This window comes from Pseudoliparis swirei, chromosome 6, assembly GCF_029220125.1.
Source record: "Pseudoliparis swirei isolate HS2019 ecotype Mariana Trench chromosome 6, NWPU_hadal_v1, whole genome shotgun sequence".
Taxonomy (NCBI): domain Eukaryota; kingdom Metazoa; phylum Chordata; class Actinopteri; order Perciformes; family Liparidae; genus Pseudoliparis; species Pseudoliparis swirei.
Window position 1 is genome coordinate 2,415,347 of NC_079393.1, and position 23,581 is coordinate 2,438,927.

Sequence of the window (23,581 nt, forward strand, 5' to 3'; positions counted from 1 at the left end):
ATGTGTTCACCTGCATCCACACACACACACACCTGGACCTCATGTGTTCACCTGCATCCACACACACACTCACACACACCTGGACCTCATGCGTTCACCTGCATCCACACACACACACACACCTGCATCCACTCATACACACCTGGACCTCATGCGTTCACCTGCATCCACACACACACACCTGCATCCACACACACACACCTGGACCTCATGCGTTCACCTGCATCCACACACACACACACCTGCATCCACTCACACACACCTGCATCCACACACACACACACACACACCTGGACCTCATGTGTTCACCTGCATCCACACACACACACCTGCATCCACACACACACACCTGCATCCACACACACACACCTGGACCTCATGCGTTCACCTGCATCCACACACACACCTGCATCCACACACACACACCTGCATCCACACACACACCTGGACCTCATGCGTTCACCTGCATCCACACACACACACACCTGGACCTCATGTGTTCACCTGCATCCACACACACACACTCACACACACCTGGACCTCATGCGTTCACCTGCATCCACACACACACACCTGCATCCACACACACACACCTGCATCCACACACACACACCTGGACCTCATGCGTTCACCTGCATCCACACACACACACCTGGACCTCATGCGTTCACCTGCATACACACACACACACACCTGCATCCACTCACACACACACCTGGACCTCATGTGTTCACCTGCATCCACACACACACACTCACACACACCTGGACCTCATGCGTTCACCTGCATCCACACACACACACACCTGCATCCACTCACACACACCTGGACCTCATGTGTTCACCTGCATCCACACACACACACACCTGCATCCACTCACACACACCTGGACCTCATGCGTTCACCTGCATCCACACACACACACACACCTGCATCCACTCACACACACCTGGACCTCATGTGTTCACCTGCATCCACACACACACACACACACACACACACACCTGGACCTCATGTGTTCACCTGCATCCACACACACACACACCTGGACCTCATGCGTTCACCTGCATCCACACACACACACACCTGGACCTCATGCGTTCACCTGCATCCACACACACACACTCACACACACCTGCATCCACACACACACACCTGGACCTCATGCGTTCACCTGCATCCACACACACACACACCTGGACCTCATGTGTTCACCTGCATCCACACACACACACACCTGGACCTCATGCGTTCACCTGCATCCACACACACACACACACCTGGACCTCATGTGTTCACCTGCATCCACACACACACACTCACACACACCTGGACCTCATGCGTTCACCTGCATCCACACACACACACCTGCATCCACACACACACACCTGGACCTCATGCGTTCACCTGCATCCACACACACACACACACACACACCTGGACCTCATGCGTTCACCTGCATCCACACACACACACACCTGGACCTCATGTGTTCACCTGCATCCACACACACACACCTGCATCCACACACACACACACCTGGACCTCATGCGTTCACCTGCATCCACACACACTCACACACACCTGGACCTCATGCGTTCACCTGCATCCACACACACACACACACCTGCATCCACTCATACACACCTGGACCTCATGCGTTCACCTGCATCCACACACACACACACCTGCATCCACTCACACACACCTGCATCCACACACACACACACCTGCATCCACTCACACACACCTGCATCCACACACACACACCTGGACCTCATGCGTTCACCTGCATCCACACACACACACACCTGGACCTCATGTGTTCACCTGCATCCACACACACACACTCACACACACCTGGACCTCATGCGTTCACCTGCATCCACACACACACACCTGGACCTCATGCGTTCACCTGCATCCACACACACACACCTGCATCCACACCTGCATCCACACACACACACCTGGACCTCATGTGTTCACCTGCATCCACACACACACACTCACACACACCTGGACCTCATGCGTTCACCTGCATCCACACACACACACCTGGACCTCATGCGCTCACCTGCATCCACACACACACACCTGCATCCACACACACACACCTGGACCTCATGCGCTCACCTGCATCCACACACACACACCTGCATCCACACACACACACCTGGACCTCATGCGTTCACCTGCATACACACACACACACACACACCTGCATCCACTCACACACACACCTGGACCTCATGTGTTCACCTGCATCCACACACACACACTCACACACACCTGGACCTCATGCGTTCACCTGCATCCACACACACACACACACCTGCATCCACTCACACACCTGGACCTCATGTGTTCACCTGCATCCACACACACACACACCTGCATCCACTCACACACACCTGGACCTCATGCGTTCACCTGCATCCACACACACACACACACCTGCATCCACTCACACACACCTGGACCTCATGTGTTCACCTGCATCCACACACACACACACACACACACACACCTGGACCTCATGTGTTCACCTGCATCCACACACACACACACCTGCATCCACACACACACACCTGGACCTCATGCGTTCACCTGCATCCACACACACACACACCTGGACCTCATGTGTTCACCTGCATCCACACACACACACACCTGCATCCACTCACACACATCTGGACCTCATGCGTTCACCTGCATCCACACACACACACACACACACCTGGACCTCATGCGTTCACCTGCATCCACACACACACACACCTGCATCCACTCACACACATCTGGACCTCATGCGTTCACCTGCATCCACACACACACACACACACACACCTGGACCTCATGCGTTCACCTGCATCCACACACACACACACACACACACACACACACACACACACACCTGGACCTCATGCGTTCACCTGCATCCACACACACACACATGGACCTCATGTGCTCACCTGAGTGCAGACGACCTACATCTGACGGATGAATGGATGAATGTCTAAAATCAAAACAGACGCAAATCCCGACGACCGGTTAAAGAGGCTCGGTCCTCAATCTGGGAATTACCATGATCCCTGTGTGTGTGCATTCATGTGTGTGTGTGTGTTCATGTGTCTGTATTTATGCGTGTGTGTGTTTGTGTGTATTCATGTGTCTGTATTTATGTGTGTGTTTTTATGTGTGTGTTTGCTTTTGTGTGTGTGTGTTGTATGTGTGTTTGTGTGTATTCATGTGTCTGTATTTATGTGTGTGTTTTTATGTGTGTGTTTTTATGTGTGTGTGTTTGCGTTTATGTGTGTGTGGTTGTGTGTGTTTGTTTTTGTGTGTGTGTGTGGTTTAATTTAAAAACAATTTTATTTACCGTGTGTGCGGTGCGGTTGGTACTGGGCCGCAGTAAAAAAAAAAGTAAATAAAAAACAAAAAGTTTATTTAAAAAAAAAATCAAAGTCCGAAAAATATTTTATTTTGAAAAAGGACCGGATACATCCGTGTTTGCGTCTGAGCCGCATTTAGGAGTCTTAAAGTTCAGGTTTATTGCTGCAGGTGAGTCTCACGCGCCGAACCCGCTGCTGGCCAGAGACAAAAGAATCTTAAAACATATTCAACCTGCTGCGTTGAAGAGACTTTTCACGCAACAACTCTGCCGGTGTTCTGACGACGGCGACCAGAACGAAGTTACGGAGCGGCCGGAACAAACACGTCGGTGTCCCAGCGGCTCGTTGGAGGCAAACATCAGAATCAGAATCAGAATTGTATTTATTGCCAAGTAGGTTTTCACCTACCTGGAATTTGTTCTGGTGTTTAGGTGCATACAGTGAACATAAAACATAAAAACATACAAACACAATAAGTCCTACTAAAAATACAAAAATACAAAAAGCAGGGGAGGAGTGCAAAAAGTGCATGTGCAATGATTAGTGTGCAAAGTAGTGTGTGCATAACACAGGCTTGAGGTGTGGGGGAGGGGAAGTGACCCCGTCAGGTGGGGGTCCGGGCCTTGTTCATGAGGCCAACGGCAGCCGGGAAGAAGCTAGTTTTGTGGCGTGAGGTTTTGGTCCTGATGGACCGCAGCCTCCTGCTGGAGGGAAGGACCTCAAAGAGTTTGTGACCCGGGTGGGAGGGGTCGGCCACAATGTGACCCGGGTGGGAAGGGTCGGCCACAATGTGACCCGGGTGGGAGGGGTCGGCCACACTGTGACCCGGGTGGGAGGGGTCGGCCACAATGTGACCCGGGTGGGAGGGGTCGGCCACAATGTGACCCGGGTGGGAGGGTCGGCCACAATGTGACCCGGGTGGGAGGGGTCGGCCACACTGTGACCCGGGTGGGAGGGGTCGGCCACAATGTGACCCGGGTGGGAGGGGTCGGCCACAATGTGACCCGGGTGGGAGGGGTCGGCCACAATGTGACCCGGGTGGGAGGGATCGGCCACAATGTGACCCGGGTGGGAGGGTCGGCCACACTGTGACCCGGTGGGAGGGGTCGGCCACACTGTGACCCGGGTGGGAGTAGTCGGCCACAATGTGACCCGGGTGGGAGGGGTCGGCCACACTGTGACCCGCCCGCCTCAGGGTCCTAGAGGCCAACAGGTCCTGTAGAGATGCAGATTGCAGCCAATCACCTTCTGGCAGAGCGGATGACACGCTGCAGTCGGCCTTTGTCACTGGCAGTGGCAGCAGCAGCGTACCAGGTGGGGATGCAGGAGGAGAGGATGGACTCCATGATGCAGGTGGAGAAGTGCACCATCATTGTCTTTGGCAGGTTGAACTTCTTCAGCTGCCGCAGAAAGAACATCCTCTGTTGAGCTCTTCTGGTGAGGGAGCTGATGTTCAGCTGCCACTGAGGTCCTGGGGGGTGATGGTGCCCAGGAAGAGGAAGGACTCTGCAGTGTCGACTGGGGAGTCCCTCAGGGTGATGGTGGGGGGGTGGGGCTGGGTTCCTTCTGAAGTCTACAACCATCTCCAGTCTTTAGAGCGTTGAGCTCCAGGTTGTTCTGCCCACAGCAGGTCACCAGGTGGTCAGTCTCCCACCTGTAGGCGGACTCATCCCCCCAGAGATGAGCCCAATGAGGGTGGTGTCGTCCGCGAACTTCAGGAGCCTGACGGACTGGTGCCTGGAGGTGCAGCTGTTGGTCTACAGGAGGAGAGTCGAGGGGAAAGAACACAGCCCTGAGGGGAACCGGTGCTGATAGTCCTGGAGTCAGAGACGTTGCCTCCTGTCAGACAGGAAGTCAGTGATCCACCTGCAGGTGGAGTCAGGCACGCTCAGCTGGGAGAGCTTGTCCTGAAGCAGAGCCGGAATGATGGTGTTGAAGGCATGCGCAGGGCTCACGCTCATTCGGCGTAATGGCGAGTTGTATTCTTGCACTTTATGCCGGTCGTTTAATTTTATGACGTCATTTATATTGCCGGTCCGTGAAAATAATTTCGGACACGGAACCGGTCCGTCTCGAACAACGTTGGGGATCGCTGCCCCGTGGTACTGCGCGCGGCGCGGAGACGCTCATCGATGACACACTCGGCCGAGGCAGCCAATCGGATGAAGCAAGAGGCCCAAGGCAGCCAATCGGATCAAGCAGGAGGCGGGCTTTCCTTCCCGTTAGTCCGACGAGAACCTCATATCAGCCGTATTTAATCACGAAGAGCTTTATAATTATATATGGAATCACGACTCCAACTGACTCCCGCTCAGCCGGAAGTGCAACTGAAAGCGTCATCAAGACACAATTGGCGGAATAGACGGTGGTATTCGCCGTACTCTTACCTTTTTATTTTTTTTATATATCGTGAACCAAAAATCAACCGTTGGTTGCGCACGCAGGCGCTCCACAGGTGAACCGCGCCGATCAGTCAACCGGAAGAACCACCTTCGGTTTCACAGCAGGTAACAATAGATAAACATATTTACCTGTGAGTAGTGGTTCGTTGGTGCTGAACACACCATGTTAGCTTGTTAGAAATCATGACACTGCTTTATATCTTTATATCTGCCGAGGATGATGATTTTAGCTTTTGTTATTTTAAAGGTTAGTTTGCCGGCTTAGTTAAGAAGTATTACTGGTGTGTGTGTATTTGTGTATCACAGTCAAAGTGAAAAGTCTTGAAGAGAAGGATATTCGGTTGAATGCAGCATAGTGCAACAACAAGTTAAGACACTTAATATTCCTGTTTTTAGTTTTTACTCATTTGCATTAGATTAAAGTGGGACACTGTTGTATTCAAAGTCATATTGGTTTCTCAGCGTATTTACTAAAGGTTCCCTGTGGGATCTGGGCTTCATTGGTTGTTTTTTTCACAAAATATCGACATAATTGACAAATCACTGGTAAAGTTTCTTGTGACGAGTACTGGAGGAAGAGGAAACCGACTGATTCATCTTGTAGTTTAAACGTATTTCTGCCCCGGATTATCGCAGAGAAATAAATATTTTAAAAACGTAAAGTGTAAACCGTGCCTCCACCAGGACACACCGGACCAGAGTGATGAGGACGGGGGCTCGGTTGTGGAGAGCGAGTGAGGAACTGTACAAAAAAGTACTTGTTAGGGATTATATTTACTTAAAAAATAAAATAATCAATAGCCATACCAGCACCTTTTTTTTTAAATTAAAAGGCTCTATTCACACTCGAACCAATTCAAATTCACAATTTACCAGAGTTGAAAATAATCCCTCACAAAAGCCCTTGTATTGTAATCTGCTAACTTTACAGCTGAAAGTCCCACGGCTGATGGTGCGTTGTCTTCTTTTTAATTATTAGCTGTCAGGTGTTAGTCCGATATTAATGTCAGCCAGTAACCACTCATGAACAATCAAATTCTAAACATAAACCTTTTGTATTCAATATACCTGAGGTGTTATTTATTAACTCCCAACAACTAAAGTTTGTCTTTACTGTTGTAGAGCAGAGTCCAGGAAGAAGCCCGGCTCAGAGAAGAAGAGGAGAGGAAACATGAAGGCGGTGGGGAAAAAACTGGTAAGTTCTTCAAAGCTCCTGCGACGGGGAATGTGACTGCCAGCTGTGCAAGAGGTGGCTATATTACCTCATTACTTCCCTTGATATTTTGATGGCAGTGAATGGGATCAATGTGTTAGTCTGCCATCCAGACCGACTGAGTACTCACAAAACGGATGAGATCTGTGTTCCTGAATCACTGAACGCTGGCTGCTACCATGCTGAGACAATCAGATGCTCTCAGTCGGGTATCCTGCACCTTCCTCTAGAGCAGCGGTTCCCAAACTTTTTAGGCCACGCACCCCCTTCTACATCCCGACCGGGTTCACGCACCCCCAATCCCCCACACCTTGCGAGTTGGGGGGGGGGGGGGGGCGAGTGACTTTTTCTTTGCTCCGTCCCGATGCGCGCAGACCGGCGTCGGAGCTCTGCGGACGTATTGAGCACCCCTGCATTCAAACATTGAATGGCCGAGAGTTTTTTTCAGCGTGAGAAATACGATGTGTGGCGGGATTGCGGGAGTTAAGACCGAAATGCGTGAGTCTCACGCTCAATGCGTGACACTTGAGAGCCCTGAGAATGTTTAATATTAATTATTACACCATTAGACCACCATAAAATTGTTCCTCTCGCGCCCCCTAGAGGCAGCTCGCGCACCCCCAGGGGCGCACCACACTTTGGGAATCCCTGCTCTAGAGCACAGGCGTCAAACACAAGCAGGGTTCGTACGGTCATGGAAAACCTGGAAAAGTCATGGAGTTTTAAAATGGTAATTTCCAGGCCTGGAAAAGTCATGGAAAAAACGTAAATCAAAGTTTTGGAAAAGTCATGGAAATTTGTTATCACGTGTTCATTCACGCCGAGTTTGAAATAATTAATATATTTTTTAAAGCGAGACGCTCAAAATATAAGCCGGCGTACGCTCTAAATACGCAACATTTTCTAAATTGTTCATGTTTATACTGAGATTTCAGTTTGGTCATGGACATCTGGTTTAAAGTCCTGGAAATCCATTGGTCAAAATGTGTAAGAACCCTGACAAGGGCCGCCACATGTTATGTGGCCCCTGACGGCTTGAAAGACACGCGATCGCCTCTTCTTAAAGAACACTGGTATTCCTGGAGAAAGCCGTCACATTGTCCCTGCAGTCGTAGATTGTTTACATCACATTGTACTTGGTCATATTAACCTCTGCAACACTGAACCTGAGAGGCCGTAGAGGACGTGAACATTAAAGTACCAAAGTAGAACGACCAGGACTTGTAACTAGGGATGCACCGATCTGATCGGCGCCGATCCATATCGGCCGATATTCCCATTATCGGTTTTGATCGGCGTTCTCAAAACGGCCGATCAGATGACGTAACATCTGCGACAACTATCAGACGTTTCAATCGCGGCGCATCGTAACGGAGATGATGCGCCCGGCGAGGGCCGCAGAGTGAGAGGTCAGAGGGGATCCTCACCACCGAGCGGCGTCCCCGTCCCCCGAGTTGAATCTCTGGGTCGACTCAGCCGACGCTCACATGTCTGCCCCTAGAGATGCTCACGCTAAACACATTCCATCGGCAGCAAAGAGGGGTTTGATAAAGTTACTGGAAGGATTTAAGTGGCAACATCCGGTTTTCAAAATAAGATGTCGACAAATCATACACTAGCATATAAAAGTAAACAATGAACTGATTTTGTATCTTTATAGATCGTTTCTGAGATTTAGCTCAAATTATGCTGACATTAAAACATTTTTCTGGACCAAGGAAGAGTTTATAAAAATAAGTCAGACTTTTGTATGTTAAGAAAAGTCCTGTAGATAGATTTCCCCAAGAGTTCCAGGAAATGAATGATGCAGATGTGTTCCATACATATCTGAAATCCCCTACAATAGCAATCAATCAATTTTAATGTATCAATTAGGACATTTTTCAAAGTAAAAGTCCTAAATGTTCAAAGAAATCTGTAATTTCTTTAATGTTTGAGTTGCTTTATATATGTATTTCCTCATAGTCCTAGGCAATAATGCTACACAATAAATAGAATGCTTCAATCGACACCGTGATCGCTATTATGAGATCGGCAGATACTGATTTCGGTGATCGGCACCAAAAACCTGATCGGTGCATCTCTACTTGTAACCGTGTGTTTCTACATTCCAGCCTGATGCCTGTAAACCTTCATCTCTCCTGGACCAGCAGGATGTGTGGCTGTGGATCACAGCCCAGGAGAACGCTGCTGAGAAGAGAACACTCAAGACATGAGAAAGAAATGGTAAAGTAGTGTCATGTGTCAGTCTGCATGAACACATCCACACTGAGCTCTGTGTGTCATGTGACATGTTCTACTTCCTGTAGGCCACCAGAGGAGACATGAAGACGACTTGGACGGGGAAAAGACCGCTGTCACCAAACAGCTGTCAGGTCGAATGGAGCCAGAGTCAACAGCTTTGTACACAACGACTTTGTACACAACTACTTTGTACACGACTACTTTGTGACACGAGATGGAAGGGAAGCGTCCCACTTCTCTATTAGAGACAAGAGCCAGTTATGCAAATAGTGTTCTGTGAAGAGAGAGAGAGACATAGGAAGAAGAGAGAGAGAGAGAGGTCTGACTCACAGCCTCGGGGAGTTTCACCCTGGCAGTGAATGCACTCAAAGAAAAGGCCAGAAGAGCCCTCTATGCAATTAAAAGAACATTTTATAATATCCAAATTCCAATAAAAATCTGGTGTAAGATTTTTGATGATGTGATCGAGCCCATTGCGCTGTGTGGTAGTGACGTTTGGGGTCCACTCGGTCACCATGGCGACACTCGATGGGACAAACACCCCACAGAAGGCAATGCTGCTATTTCTACATTCATGCCAATAAAGACAATTGAAGGGAGAGAGAGAGAAGAGGAAACGCGTTCCTCATATACCTGATTGCACTTATACTATATCTTATACACTGGTTGTGTTTTAAGTTGGAGTTCAAATTATGGCACTATTTATATTTTATTGCCTTAATGCACAGAGAGAGAGAGAGAGAGAGAGAGAGAGAGAGAAATGCATTAGAAAACAATTCATGCAACCTATTGTTCTATAATAGTTTAAATAAATCAATTATGTACTTAGACGCTGTTCATTGCATCTTTCTTGGAAAGTGTACGATAATACTTTTGTATATCAATAATGATATCCAGAAACAAGCACCTGTCCCTTTATGCAGCGCTCTAATGATGTCATAACATGGTCACTCTTTTTAAACCAGACACACATATTTATTGTTTCATAATCACATACAAAATAATAACTGCAGCTTAACCCTTGTGTTGCCTTCGGGTCAATTTGACCCGATTCAATGTTTCACCCTCCTGTCGCCTTCGGGTCAATATGACCCGATTCAATGTTTAACCCTCCTGTTACCTTTATATTTACTAACATATTTTACCCTTGAGGTCAATATGACCCCAGCTATTAAAATCTCCAGAAAATTATTAGAATTAATATTGTTTTCCAAGTTTAAGTGTGAGGTACTTTATGTTTGTTTGTTGACTCCCGAAAGAACACCGACATTAAACATTGAATCGGGTCAAATTGACCCGAAGGCGACAGGAGGGTTAAATATTGAATCGGGTCAAAATGACCCGAAGGCAACACAAGGGTTAAGAGAGAAGGATGGTCAACGATTCCATAATAAGAAATGAACCCAACAGCACCCTCTAGGAAACGGTCCTCACTGATGGTCAACTGGTCAAATTTGATTTCTTATTTTTTTTTTTATAATCTGAGGTGGGAACTTGAGTCAGGGAGCTTCGTTGTGCTCAAATGCAACATTTATTTATTTTAAAATATAGCAGAAAGGGTGGTCCTCACTGGGGGGGACTCAGTCCGTCAGTACTTGGAGAGCTGCTCTTACCGGCGGCTGCCTCTCCGGACTCAGTCCGTCAACACTTACAAAGTTGTTGTTGAGATCTATCTATCTATCTATCTATCTATCTAACACACACACACACACACACACACACACACACACACACACACACACACACACACACACACACACACACACACACACACACACACACACACACACACACACACACACACTTCAGTACTTGGAGAGCCTCTGTTACCGGCTGCCTTTTTGATCCGCTCTACGGGTTCCTGAGACAACTCTAGAACTTGATGCCTCTTGCCACAAACCGTGGTCATTGAACAGATGGCGATCATTTGACCTTTTACGAAGTCCCGCCCCTCTAACGCAGATGGGCCAATCCCAGAGTCGCGTTGTGAATGGTTCTACGTAGGGATGCACCGATCTGATCAGCGCCGATCCATATCGGCCGATATTCCCATTATCGGTTTTGATCGGCGTTCTCAAAACGGCCGATCAAATTGGCTGATCAGATGACGTAACAGCTGCGATTGAACTATCTCTGATAGTTCAATCGCACCAGAGACGATGCACCCGGCAGAGGTCAGAGGGGATCCTCACCACCGAGCAATAAGATGTCGACAAATCATACACTCGCATATAAAAGTAAACAATTAACTGATTTTGTATCTTTATAGATCGTTTCTGAGATTTAGCTTAAATTATGCTAACATTAAAACATTTTTACTGTACCAAGGAAGAGTTTATAAAAATAAGTCAGACTTTTGTATGTTAAAAAAAGTCCTGTAGATAGATTTCCCCAAGAGTTCCAGGAAATGAATGATGCAGATGTGTTCCATACATATCTGAAATCCCCTACAATAGCAATCAATCAATTTTAATGTTTCAATTAGGACATTTTTCAAAGTAAAAGTCCTAAATGTTTAAAGAAATCGGTAATTTCTTTAATGTTTGAGGTGCTTTATATATGTATTTCCTCATAGTCCTAGGCAATAATGCTACACAATCAATAGAATGCTTCAATCAACACCGTGATCGGTATTATCGGATCGGCAGATACTGATTTCAGTGATCGGTGATCGGCACCAAAAAACCTGATCGGTGCATCTCTAGTTCTACGTGTTCTTTCATTCAGGCCGGTTTGCCTGTTACTTGAAGAGGTTGGAAGGAGTTGTTCGTCGCTAGAATTCTAGCCGAGCGCGTTGGCACATCTTAGGCTGTCTAAGCTAAGACGGGCCCCCGCTCTGCTCCTCTGCCTTCACAACTCCAGCGGTCAAGTGGAATTCTGGGGAAATGTGGCAACAAACTGAAGTGAATTTACCTTCTGCAGCAGCAGGGAGCCCGAGTATTTGGTGGTGAGGTCTCGAAGCTGAACGGAGAACACGGTCGCCCACTGCTGCACCCTGAAACACAAGACGGAAACCAGGTGGGGGATTGAACCAGCGGGTTACAACAAAACATCGTCTCATCCACCACAACAACACTACGAAGAGTCTGTGGTTGTGCGTTAAAATAATGCATGAACATCTACTGTAGGACCCCTGTTCACGCACCTCCCGGCTAACTTGAGACGAGCGTGAAGCTAACTTGAGATGCAGCTCTGTATCAGCGTCCATGCCTTCATCCGTAGGTTTCCCCCCCAAAGCACCAAGGACGAGCCAACACGAGGCTCTGTTTGGTAACATGCTTTATTTACCGCTTCAGACTGCGCCTCTGCTCTCCTCACTCTCTCTCCCCAGTCTCTACTGCTCCTTTATGGGGACAGATACACACACACCCATTGGCTTTAGCTGCCCAGCAGCTGACGCCAATGGGTGTGTGTGTAATTAGACACCGTTCCCTGAACCACACCTCCACAACTGCCACATACCCCCACCGCCCGACTTAGGTCGGGGCTACATCCGGCCCAACCTACTCCCCCTCCCCCCCATGAGAATGGGAGAGGAGGAGGGAGCTCTGGGGTCGGCCGGGACGGCAAAGGGACACAGGGACCTGGATCCTGTGACGGGACACAGGGACCTGGATCCTCCGACGGGACCTGGAGCCGCCGACGGGACGCGGGGAACTGAAGCCGCCGACGGGACCTGGAGCCACCGACGGGACACGGGGAACTGACGCCGCCGACGGGACACGGGGACCTGGAGCCGCCGACGGGACCTGGATCCGCCGACGGGACACGGGGACCTGGAGCCGCCGACAGGACACCTGGATCTGCCGACGGGACACAGGGACCTGGATCCTCCGACGGGACACAGGGAATTAGAGCCGCCGACAGGACACCTGGATCTGCCGACGGGACACAGGGACCTGGATCCGCCGACGGGACACAGGGAATTAGAGCCGCCGACAGGACACCTGGATCTGCCGACGGGACACAGGGACCTGGATCCTCCGACGGGACCTGGAGCCGCCGACGGGACACGGGGACCTGGAGCCACCGACGGGACCTGGAGCCACCGACGGGACACGGGGACCTGGAGCCGCCGACGGGACCTGGAGCCACCGACGGGACACGGGGACCTGGAGCCACCGACGGGACACGGGGACCTGGAGCCACCGACGGGACACGGGGACCTGGAGCCGCCGACGGGACCTGAAGCCGCCGACGGGACACGGGGACCTGGAGCCGCCGACGGGACCTGGATCCGCCCGGCGGACAGGGGAACGGAGCGGCGGGACACAGGGAATTAGAGCCGCCGACAGGACACCTGGATCTGCCGACGGGACACAGGGACCTGGATCCTCCGACGGGACCTGGAGCCGCCGACGGGACACGGGGAACTGGAACCGCCGACGGGACAAGGGGAACCGGAGCCGGCGACGGGACACAGGGAATTAGAGCCGCCGACAGGACACCTGGATCTGCCGACGGGAAACGGGGACCTGGATCCGCCGACGGGACACGGGGAACTGGAGCCGCCGACGGGACACAGGGAATTAGAGCCGCCGACAGGACACCTGGATCTGCCGATGGGAAACGGGGACCTGGATCCGCCGGGGGGACAGGGGGAACCGGAGCGGGCGACGGGACACAGGGAATTAGAGCCGCCGACAGGACACCTGGATCTGCCGACGGGAAACGGGGAACTGGAGCCGCCGACGGGACAAGGGGAACTTGATCCGCCGCCGGGACCTGGATCCGCCGACGGGACAGGGGGAACCGGAGCCGGCGACGGGACACAGGGAATTAGAGCCGCCGACAGGACACCTGGATCTGCCGACGGGAAACGGGGAACTGGAGCCGCCGACGGGACAAGGGGAACTTGATCCGCCGACGGGACACAGGGACCTGGAGCCGCCGACGGGACACAGGGAATTAGAGCCGCCGACAGGACACCTGGATCTGCCGACGGGAAACGGGGAACTTGATCCGCCGACGGGACACAGGGACCTGGAGCCGCCGACGGGACCTGGATCCGCCGACGGGACAGGGGGAACCGGAGCCGGCAACGAGACACAGGGACCTGGAGCCGCCGTGTTGTTTTTTGTCCGTCACATCTGTCCCCAGGTTCAGGTCATCTATCTCCAGGATCAGCTTATCGAGAATCACCTCTGGGAGTTGCTCCTGCAACCTTTTGTTTTTGTCCAACTCCTCTCGAAACCTTTGATCCAGGACGTCATATATTCTGTGCCAGGCATCTTTAGTTTTGAGGGCCTCTAGCTGATACCTTGCAACCATATTGTCGCGCTCCTGGTTACCGAGGTGCTCTTGGTCTTTGAGCTCCTCCAGAAGTTTGGTGTTTTCTACTTCCTTCTGTTGGACTTCGGTCTCCTGGACCGTTTTTGTCCCCTCCAGGACTTGTTTTTCATCCTTCAGCTGTTGGATTTCTGTCTCCTGGGTCTTGTTTGTCATTTTCAGGACCCTATTTTTATGCCCCAGGACCAGGTTATTGGAAGTCACCTCTTGGAGTTGCTCCTGCAACATTTTGTTTTTGTCCAACTCCTCTCGAAACCTTTGATCCAGGACGTCATATATTCTCTGCCAGGCATCTTTAGTTTTGAGGGCCTCTAGCTGATACCTTGCAACCATATTGTCGCGCTCCTGGTTACCGAGGTGCTCTTGGTCTTTGAGCTCCTCCAGAAGTTTGGTGTTTTCTACTTCCTTCTGTTGGACTTCGGTCTCCTGGACCGTTTTTGTCCCCTCCAGGACTTGTTTTTCATCCTTCAGCTGTTGGATTTCTGTCTCCTGGGTCTTGTTTGTCATTTTCAGGACCCTATTTCTATGCCCCAGGACCAGGTTATTGGAAGTCACCTCTTGGAGTTGCTCCTGCAACATTTTTTTTTTGTCAAACTCTTCACGAAACCTTTGATCCAGGACAACATATTCTCTCTGCCAGGCGTCTTTAGTTTTGAGGGCCTCTAGCTGATACCTTGCAACCATATTGTCGGGCTCCTGGTTACCGAGGTGCTCTTGGTCTTTGAGCTCCTCCAGAAGTTTGGTGTTTTCTTCTTCCTTCTGTTGGACTTCGGTCTCCTGGATCAGTTTTGTCTCCTCCGGGACTTGTTTTTTGTCCTTCAGCTGTTGGATTTGGGTCTCCTGGGTCTTGTTTGTCATTTTCAGGACCCTGTTTTTATCCTCCAGGACCAGTTTATTGGAAGTCACCTCTTGGAGTTGCTCCTGCAACATTTTTTTTGTGTCAAACTCTTCACGAAACCTTTGATCCAGGACAACATATTTTCTCTGCCAGGCGTCTTTAGTTTTGAGGGCCTCTAGCTGATACCTTGCAACCATATTGTCGCGCTCCTGGTTACCGAGGTGCTCTTGGTCTTTGAGCTCCTCCAGAAGTTTGGTGTTTTCTTCTTCCTTCTGTTGGACTTCGGTCTCCTGGATCAGTTTTGTCTCCTCCGGGACTTGTCTTTCGTCCTTCAGCTGTTGGATTTGGGTCTTCTGGGTCTTGTTTGTCATTTTCAGGACCCTGTTTTTATCCTCCAGGACCAGGTTATTGGAAGTCACCTCTTGGAGTTGATCCTGCAACATTTTGTATTTGTCCAACACTTCACAAAACCTTTGACTCAGAAGTCTCTGGGACGAGTAGAGCTGTGTTATTTGGGACTTGGAGGTCTGGCCCAGGATGTCATATTTTCTCTGCCAGTCCTTTGAAGTTTGGAGCGTATCCGTTGCAATCCTTTTTCTGAGGCGCTCCTGGTCTTTGAGCTCCTCCAGAAGTTGGGCATTTTCCTCTTCCTTCTTGCTCAGCTCTTCCCTCAACACTTCATTGAACTGCAAGGTGTGGTTTAGGTCCCGTTTATAATTCTCCTCCAGATCATCTTCTTCTTCTGGGGGAGTTACTGGAGGGTCTTTAGTGCCAAACATGGCCTCCATGAAACTCTTGTCTCCATTAAAGACTGGTGGTCTGATGGAGACAAAAGGATGGGTTGTGCGATACAAATTCATGTTTTCAGTAAATCCGACGTAGTGAATAGGTAAATCCTATAGAAGCAATGTAACATCTCCCTTTCAGCTGGCTCTACATATAGCTTCCTCTCTAGGGACAGATCAAAGCTCACTCACTTGATGACATCACAGGGGGATGACATCATCCATCGCCATGGAGGCAGCAAAGTGCATTCAACGGAATGTTCAGAGCTAGAGTGCAGAGGAGCCGGACCAATACGCCGTAATTGTTCCAAACAAAGTGTCTTAACTTCCTCAATGTTCCCTCCTCGCGCACCACGTCCGGTCAGAACGTAGGGAACGTTCTTGCGGTCGTAGACATGCGTCCGTGAAATCCAACGGACTCACATATTTGCTTCTGTGAGCCTGAACGCGTCATGAACTCCAAGCGGCTGCTCCATTGAACTCCATGTTAAATCGGACCACGCTTTCCTGTCGGAGAGCCGGCGGTACCACTTTTATAAACTGCCCTGAAGCTCACACGCCTAAACCGCACACGCATCAAAAGTACAGCGCGGCGTTCGTAAGAGTCTCGTCTCTCTCACGATGTCAAGATGTTGTCTGTTGGACTCGTGGGTCCAGTGTAAACAGGCCGGGTTTGACTGGTGGTTTTGTTGAAAATTACGAAAGGGATGTTAATCTTTAGCTGTGTGTGTGTTTTAAAATGACTAGTTTAACAACAAACTAATGTCAGTTTAGTTATACAGAGATCTTTACAAATGATGGGTTCAAGGACACGATTGCGATCAATAAAAAGGTTTATTGTTTTTTGTCCAGAGGTTCAGGTCATCTATCTCCAGGATCAGTTTATCGAGAGTCACCTCTGGGAGTTGCTCCTGCAACATTTTGTTTTTGTCCAACTCTTCTCGAAACCTTTGATCCAGGACGTCATATTTTCTCTGCCAGGCGTCTTTAGTTTTGAGGGCCTCTAGCTGATACCTTGCAACTATATTGTCGCGCTCCTGGTTGCCGAGGCGCTATTGATCTTTGAGCTCCTCCAGAAGTTTGGTGTTTTCTTCTTCCTGTTTTATCTCCAGGACTTCAGCTGTTGGATTTCTGTCTCCTGGGTCTTGTTTGTCATTTTCAGGACCCTGTTTTTATCCTCCAGGACCAGGTTATTGGAAGTCACCTCTGGGAGTTGCTCCTGCAACATTTTGTTTTTGAGCTCCTCCAGAAGTTGGGCATTTTCCTCTTCCTTCTTCCTCAGCTCTTCCCTCAACACTTCATTGAACTGCAAGGCGTGGTTTAGGTCCCGTTTATAATTCTCCTCCAGATCATCTTCTTCTTCTGGGGGAGTTACTGGAGGGTCTTCAGGGCCAAACATGGCCTCCATGAAACTCTTGTCTCCATTAAAGGCTGGTGGTCTGATGGAGACAACAGGATGGGTTGTGCGATACAAGTTCATGTCTTCAGTAAATCCGACTAGTGAAGAGGTAAATCCTTTAGAAGCAATGTAACATCTCCCTTTCAGCTGGCTCTACATATAGCTTCCTCTCTAGGGACAGATCAAAGGCCACCTATAACTACACGTACAATGTATAAACACACCTATAACTACACGTACAAGAGGTCATGTGAATAGACCTCTCTCTAACATTGAACCATGTGAATAGACCTCTCTCGCTCTCCAACATTGAACCATGTGAATAGACCTCTCTCTCTCTCTAACATTGAACCATGTGAATAGACCTCTCTCTCTCTCTCTAACATTGAACCATGTGAATAGACCTCTCTCTCTCTAACATTGAACAATGTGAATAAACCTCTCTCTCTCTGTAACATTGAACCATGTGAATAAACCTCTCTCTCTCTAACATTGAACCATGTGAATAGAACTCTCTCTCTCTGTAACATTGAACCATTTGAATAAACCTCTCTCTAACATTGAACCATGTGAATAGACCTCTCTCTCTCTCTAACATTGAACCATGTGAATAGACCTCTCTCTCTCTCTAACATTGAACCATTTGAATAAACCTCTCTCTAACATTGAACCATGTGAATAGACCTCTCTCTCTCTCTAACATTGAACCATGTGAATAGACCTCTCTCTCTCTGTAACATTGAACCATGTGAATAGACCTCTCTCTCTCTCTAACATTGAACCATGTGAATAGACCTCTCTCTCTCTCTAACATTGAACCATGTGAATAGACCTCTCTCTCTCTCTCTCTGTAACATTGAACCATGTGAATAAACCTCTCTCTAACATTGAACCATGTGAATAGACCTCTCTCTCTCTGTAACATTGAACCATGTGAATAAACCTCTCTCTAACATTGAACCATGTGAATAAACCTCTCTCTCTCTCTCTCTGAAACATTGAACCATGTGAATAGACCTCTCTCTAACATTGAACCATGTGAATAAACCTCTCTCTCTGTAACATTGAACCATGTGAATAGACCTCTCTCTCTCTCTCTCTAACATTGAACCATGTGAATAGACCTCTCTCTCTCTCTGTAACCATACCTGCAAACTCATGAGGGGTGAAAAAGGTGACAACCGGGGGGGGGGGGGGGGGTGCAGGTGACTTTCTCTTTTGTTGTCACCACATCCACGTTGTTTGAAGCCTCAAAGCTTTTAGAACCACAACTACAGTCATGTTATTGTTCTGACCACAAATCTAAATAATGATAATAAACAGTTTAGGAACAAAAGGTCCTCCGCTCTGACTCAGCCCTATAATGATAGTGTGACGGTCCCCGTGTCTAATCAGTAATCAGTCCCTTGTCCTTAGGTGAGTGATTGCCGGATGCAGCACACCTGGTCCTGGAGAGCAGGAAGGCATAAAGGCCTTGAGCTCGCATGGTGCATGGCGCGCGTTGTTCTCCTCACAGGTGGAGTGGTGCTGGTGGCTGGGACTTTGCTGCTGGTTCCTTTGCTGCTGGTTTCCTTTGCTGTTGGTTTACTTTGCTGTTGGTTTACTTTGGTTTGGCTGACAACACTTACACTCCATTACACACATGCACATGGACACTACTGATGTTACTGACTGCCACACTTCACTACGTTGTGTCCCGTTATTACGTTAAATAAACACTTTTTCCTTAATTTAATGCTGTGTCCGCGCCATATTTGCCATACCCTAAGAGCCGGGTTGTGACAATAGCAATAACAAAAATACATTGTCATGATATATAATATGGTTAAAGTCATTCATGAACCAACTTCCTTTTGTGTTGCCTGAACAGTCCTCATGGACTTTTCCCTGAATCTGTTCTGTCTCTACCTGTTTGTCACGATACTCATATTATAACTTCTATACATATTACATACCTGCCACAAATATCATGATACCAGAATTCAATACACCATAAAAACAATATGGTACCATAAATACGAGACTGGTATATTTATCTATAATAGTAATAAATAAAACATCTGTATGGTTCACTTTTTACCAACTTTTTCAACACTTAACAAATGTCAGTAATATTCGTATTAATACAGCCAGATATGAATGAAACTACATGGTTCCATCATAGCATTGATCACTATGAGGCCGTTAGTCTCTGACCAGATGATACACAGTTCATCAGGATGAGCAGCTGGAGAGTTACACAACTTTACAGACTGAAACATTTCACTTCTGGCATCTTTTTATTCTTTAAGCCGAAGTCTCTAAGCTCCGCCTCTTCTCTCGCTGTGAGCTGCGCAGCGCAGTGTGCGCAGACAGCTCGCCACGGAGCAGCGCGTGCGCTCTGATCGCTCTCTAATGAAGTATCGATACTAAAGATATGCTAAATCACATCGTGTTTAACCCTCCTGTTATGTTCGTTTCTTACATACAGCCGTGATGTTCCCGGGTCAATTTGACCCGGTTAATGTTGAATCATCCAAAAGTGGTCAGAAACCAAAACATTCTAAAAACTATAGTTTGTACCTCATCACCAACAACATTACTAACAATTAAATCAGTTTTTAGTGGAATTGAGTTATTTGCCCCTCCATAGATCAGAGTTCAATCAGGAGCACTCACTCGTTTTTAATGAAAAATACATGTTCAAACTATTTTTTAGGTACATTGAAAAAATCTAAATCTAAATTGCATTAGTCTACCATAACATGTATTTTCTCCTAAATTTTATTTGCATTTTGTACGTTATGGGGTGATGTAGATAAATAGAGATGAGACACCTGTGCTGTTCAGGGTCATAATGACCCGCCCACTAAAATCAAGCCAAATGAGTCATAAAGGATTTGTATTGAAAGTAAACGTTAGTTATGTTTATTTTTAGTGTTAAGATGCATAAATTATATGATAAAAGATGACCAAAGGCCAGCACACAGTCATCCTCTTGGTGCAGTCGTATGTATCTGCAGAGTGTAATGTTGTAGGACTTCTCAGCAACCATTTTGTATGTTTGGCCCTCCTGATACGTGTGAGTGGAGTGTTCACGAGGAAAATAAAGGTTCCCGCCAAAATAGTATCTGTATTTCTCACAGTTGGGGTCGTTAGAAAGAGAATGTGTGTGGGTCTGAGATTGGGATGAGACAGGGTGTGTGTCTCTCCCAGTCAGACAGAAAGTATATTAGAAGTACTATACTACATATTTATTAGTTGAGACATGAAAGAAACCCTCACATGAGTGTCCCATGTCCAATAAAGGTGTATTTAGGGGGAAAGTTAGGAGATGATAAACATGGTCTGTAAAGTGTGTGTGTGTGTTGGTGTCTGTGCGCGCGTGTGTTAGTGTGTGTGTTGGTGTGTTAGTGTGTGTGTTGGTGTGTGTGTTGGTGTGAGTGTGTGTGTTGAAACTTGGTGGGAGGGAGTAAGAAAGACTGTCCTACATTTACAAAGAAAGAAATAGTCTAAACGTGACTCTTTTGGTGACTTTTAGCCTTCACTTTCACAGCCGGGTCAAATTGACCCGGGAACATCATCTCTGTTATATAAACCTGCAGGGGGGGGGTTGCAAATACATGATATTTTTTTAGTATTTTTTTTAACGTTGATTACACGAAATAAGGTAAGCAGAAGAAGTTTTATACAGAAAAAGTACTTAGAAGTATTTTTCCTAGATTTTCAAACTTTGAAACGGGTCAATTTGACCCGCAACATAACAGGAGGGTTAACGTACGGGTACTTTGTTAGCATCGCTACACCGTGCAGCGTGACAGCAGCAGATGTAGCGGCTAACATTCAAGCTAACCTGAACCCCCAAACGCTGTGGACAGCTGAACGCTGATTGGCCGAGACGCGACACGCCCATCAAAGATGTTTTATTGTGAAGAAGAGCACCACTTCACACTTTTCTCAACGGCAGCGGGCCAGGTGACCCCCCCCCCCCCCAAAAAAACCCAAAACTCTTCGGATCTCCACGATTCACGTGGATGACCTATTTTGAGTTCAAAACGGTGAATTTCACCGAAAGGTGACAAGTTTGCAGGTATGTGTAACATTGAACCATGTGAATAGACCTCTCTCTCTCTGTAACATTGAACCATGTGAATAGACCTCTCTCTCTCTCTCTCTAACATTGAACCATGTGAATAAACCTCTCTCTCTCTCTGTAACATTGAACCATGTGAATAAACCTCTCTCTCTCTCTAACATTGAACCATGTGAATAGACCTCTCTCTCTCTCTCTCTAACATTGAACCATGTGAATAAACCTCTCTCTCTCTCTGTAACATTGAACCATGTGAATAAACCTCTCTCTCTCTAACATTGAACCATGTGAATAAACCTCTCTCTCTCTCTCTGTAACATTGAACCATGTGAATAGACCTCTCTCTCTCTGTAACATTGAACCATGTGAATAGACCTCTCTCTCTCTCTAACATTGAACCATGTGAATAAACCTCTCTCTCTCTCTAACATTGAACCATGTGAATAGACCTCTCTCTCTCTGTAACATTGAACCATGTGAATAGACCTCTCTCTCTCTGTAACATTGAACCATGTGAATAGACCTCTCTCTCTCTGTAACATTGAACCATGTGAATAGACCTCTCTCTCTCTCTAACATTGAACCATGTGAATAGACCTCTCTCTCTCTGTAACATTGAACCATGTGAATAGACCTCTCTCTCTCTCTAACATTGAACCATGTGAATAAACCTCTCTCTCTCTCTAACATTGAACCATGTGAATAGACCTCTCTCTCTCTAACAGTGTCCTCCTCACCCTTAACAATAATGTCAACGTTTATTTTTCAATGTGACGTTGCCATAAGCGACAAGTCCAGTTAAAAAGATAGTGAGCTCAGTGTTGTCGTAGCCTCGAGGCTGAATTATTTATTCACCTAATAAACTGCACACGTTGTTCTCCTAGACCTAGATGCTGATTAATGACATCGTTTTACGTTAACCATCACAGTGTAAATAAAGTTTTATCCTCCTGTATCCAGTCAAGATGTGATCAGTAAACATGAGTACTGGCTGAAGGAAGATGATAACTAGGGCTGCAACAACGAATCGATAAAAATCGATTATTAAAATAGTTGGCAACGAATTTCATTATCGATTCGTTGTGTCGCGCGATTATTACGGCGCTCAATAAGTCACGGAGTATAAACAACGTTGAGTTGAGCGCAGAGCGGCGCAGGAGAAACCAGAGCGGAGCGAGAGGAGAGACGGAACGCTGCGTTGTGAGAGCCAATCAGCGCTGAGCTGCTCCTCTGTTGATGAATCTAATTGGCTGCTGCTGCTCACGTGGCGCTGGATGCGGAAGTCATTCACGGAGCTAAGTGCGCCTCCGGGTGACGTTATGAACCCAGACACCAGGGCGCTACATGTCACGACGTGTGTGGCATTTCCACAGGAGTATAACGTAGAAAACGTGGTTATTTATTCCGTGGCGGATAGCGGAAAATATTTTTCCACGGAGATAACGCCACACGCTGTGAGCGCTGCGCGTGCAGACAACATTTAACGGAGCGGAGCAGCGTGAGCTCTGATCGCTCTCTTAATGAAGTATCGATACTAAAAATATGCTAAATCACATCGTGTTTAACGTACGGATACTTCGTTAGCATCACTACACCGTGCAGCGTGACAGCAGCAGATGTAGCGGACTAACATTCAAGCTAACCTGACTTCCCAAACGCTGTGGACATCTGAACGCTGATTGGCCGAGACTCGACACGTCCCATCAAAGATGTTCTATTGTGAAGAGCACCACTCCACATTTCTTCCGCGTCTCACTGCAATCTCAACGGCAGCGGGCCAGGTGAACAAAATAATAAATCGGAACGCGTCTCTGGTATTGTTCAGGGGGCGGGGCCACATGGGGACCACTGCTCAGGAGAGGAGAGCTGTCAGTCTGTTTGTGACGGTTCATCACCATGGTGACCAGTGAACAGGTTCATCACCATGGTGACCAGTGGACAGGT

General features: G+C 48.0%; 1 protein-coding gene across 4 annotated transcripts in view; it reads right to left on the reverse strand.

Annotated features, from left to right (window-relative positions):
• The window catches only part of LOC130195260 (voltage-dependent calcium channel subunit alpha-2/delta-4-like), an 86,484-nt gene that overhangs the window by 60,534 nt on the left and 2,369 nt on the right, over nt 1-23,581 (reverse strand). For all 4 annotated transcript variants that reach the window (XR_008832038.1, XR_008832037.1, XM_056416701.1 and 1 more), the window contains exon 2: nt 12,168-12,249. Coding sequence is in view for 2 of the 4 variants with exons in the window: in XM_056416701.1 (XP_056272676.1) it covers nt 12,168-12,249 (82 nt within the window). In the remaining 2 variants the exon portion in view is untranslated. The remainder of the gene's footprint in view (nt 1-12,167; nt 12,250-23,581) is intronic.